Source organism: Galeopterus variegatus, unplaced genomic scaffold (genome assembly GCF_000696425.1).
Source record: "Galeopterus variegatus unplaced genomic scaffold, G_variegatus-3.0.2 Scaffold197, whole genome shotgun sequence".
NCBI lineage: Eukaryota > Metazoa > Chordata > Mammalia > Dermoptera > Cynocephalidae > Galeopterus > Galeopterus variegatus.
Genome location: NW_007726308.1, coordinates 370,370 through 372,425, shown reverse-complemented (window position 1 = coordinate 372,425; position 2,056 = coordinate 370,370). Strand labels below are relative to the sequence as shown.

At 49.0% G+C, this 2,056-nt stretch overlaps 1 protein-coding gene across 1 annotated transcript in view; it reads left to right on the top strand.

Annotated features, from left to right (window-relative positions):
* Positions 1-3: 3 nt before the first annotated feature.
* MLYCD (malonyl-CoA decarboxylase) overlaps positions 4-2,056 on the top strand; it is a gene marked incomplete at its 5' end in the record, with an annotated part of 23,885 nt that continues 21,832 nt past the window's right edge. Inside the window, one exon of the mRNA XM_008565407.1 lies at positions 4-186. Coding sequence (XP_008563629.1) covers positions 4-186 — 183 coding nt within the window. The remainder of the gene's footprint in view (positions 187-2,056) is intronic.

The following is a 2,056-nucleotide window of genomic DNA, read 5'->3' as shown; positions in this document are numbered from 1 at the left end:
CGGCCGCGGGAGGTGGCCGTGCTGCTGCAGGCTGAGGACCGGCTGCGCTACGCGCTGGTGCCGCGCTACCGCGGCCTCTTCCACCACATCAGCAAGCTGGACGGCGGCGTGCGCTTCCTGGTGCAGCTGCGGGCCGACCTGCTCGAGGCGCAGGCCCTGAAGCTGGTGGAGGGGCCCGACGTCAGGGTAAGGCCCCGCCCGGGCCGCCCCCGACCCCCGGGCAGCGGGGACGGAGAGCCCGGGTCCGCGGGCCCTTGGCGACTCTTCCCATGTAGTCCTCACCTGACCCCCAAGCCCCAATCACTCCATCTTCCCCTGCCTGAAGCTGCGCGCACGTCTCCTGGAGTTACAGCCCTCACTGTCTGTCCCTTCCTTCCCACGCTGAGTCCTTGCCTTCCCTCAGTCTGACCTTGCAGTCCTCACTGTACAGTGTTTACTAAATACTGGGCACTTGTCTGCCATTAACGTGACTCTCCTCGTACCTGATTACTGTGCTCTATAAAGCCTCTTTTTCATTATTTTAGCTGAGAGGTTTCATCTGTTTGGAGTACCTGAACGAGTATCGAACTGAGCATCATTCCGAGAACCTGGACGGTGTCAGTAAAAGTTAGTTGGGCACCCCGTCTGTGTGAGACGTCCTAAAAAGTCCTCTGAAATGTACAAAGATGGCTAGAAGTCAGAGTCGCCTCTGCCCAGGAGTCTCAAAGCCGTCTGCCCTCCTCTCTGCTGCGTAACCTTGGACNTTTCATCTGTTTGGAGTACCTGAACGAGTATCGAACTGAGCATCATTCCGAGAACCTGGACAGTGTCAGTAAAGTTAGTTGGGCACCCCGTCTGTGTGAGACATTGTCCTAAAAAGTCCTCTGAAATGTACAAAGATGGCTAGAAGTCAAGGTCGCCTCTGCCCAGGAGTCTCAAAGCCGTCTGCCCTCCTCTCTGCTGCGTAACCTTGGACAGGGAGTTTAACTCCCCGAGTAGCCCTAACGATAATGATTCTAAGTTGATTTCTTGAGGCCATCAGGGGCTTAGCACAGTGAGTTTATGTTAGATGCAGATAAATACTTTGAGGTTTAGATTATTGTGACCTGAAAGAGTGCCTCGAGTTGCCTGTAGTCCTTTTATACTATTAGTATTAAATATGAAGTGACCATTATTAGCCTTCCCTTTTAGTGAACGAAAAATAATGTAAATGTTTCAGGAAGTGCCTGACATTCAGAACTTTAGTANATCATGAAATCAGTCATGGATTCTTACTGTATTGAATTGACCATGCTCTGGGCTCAAGGCCAGTCTGAATGGCCGAGCTTTTGTGTTCCACACACTACAAACGTAGTATTTAAAATGTATTATCCCCACAACTAGATGATTAGCTCCTTGAAAACTGGGAATCTTGTCTTAAATTTCATGCCTAGCAAAGTGATGAGTGAATCATTGAGATAAACTCCTGGATGCCCTGATGTGAAACAGACTAGGCAAACTAATCATCACCATTTGTCTCAGGGTCAGACTGCTCCACACTGCTCGTCACACACTTCTTGTCACAGAGTTCTGAGCCTAGAACGAAGCCCAGAAGGACTTGAAAGGTTTCTCCACATCCAAGTGGGTCATAATATCAGACATTTGGACAGCTTTGGTCCTCCAGTTCCAAATTCTGATTCTGAGATGTTACCAAATACATCCGCTTGCTCTTCCCCACGTGGGAACACTTGGTTATTGCGTGGTTGAGAAGCAACATCCTGGCAACTGAACACTATAATATCAAGACTTGTTGGGAGAAAGGGACTTGCCCTGGGAAATCCAGAGGCTTCCAGCAGTGCTAAGTCCTCAGACCTTTAAAGGTTTCCTTGTTTTTAAACCAAAGTTGTCCATACACGTAAAGGAAAAAACATCGCATAATGTCAGGCAAAAGTCACATGGAATAGAGAGATTAGTTGAACAGAAAATGAGTAATGACAGCCTGACCTTTGCCTCTGTGCATGGTTTGGACTTTTTGGCGGCAGAAGCCTTTTCTGTTTGCTCTATGATGTCTCTTCCATTTCTCTACGTAGAAATCCTA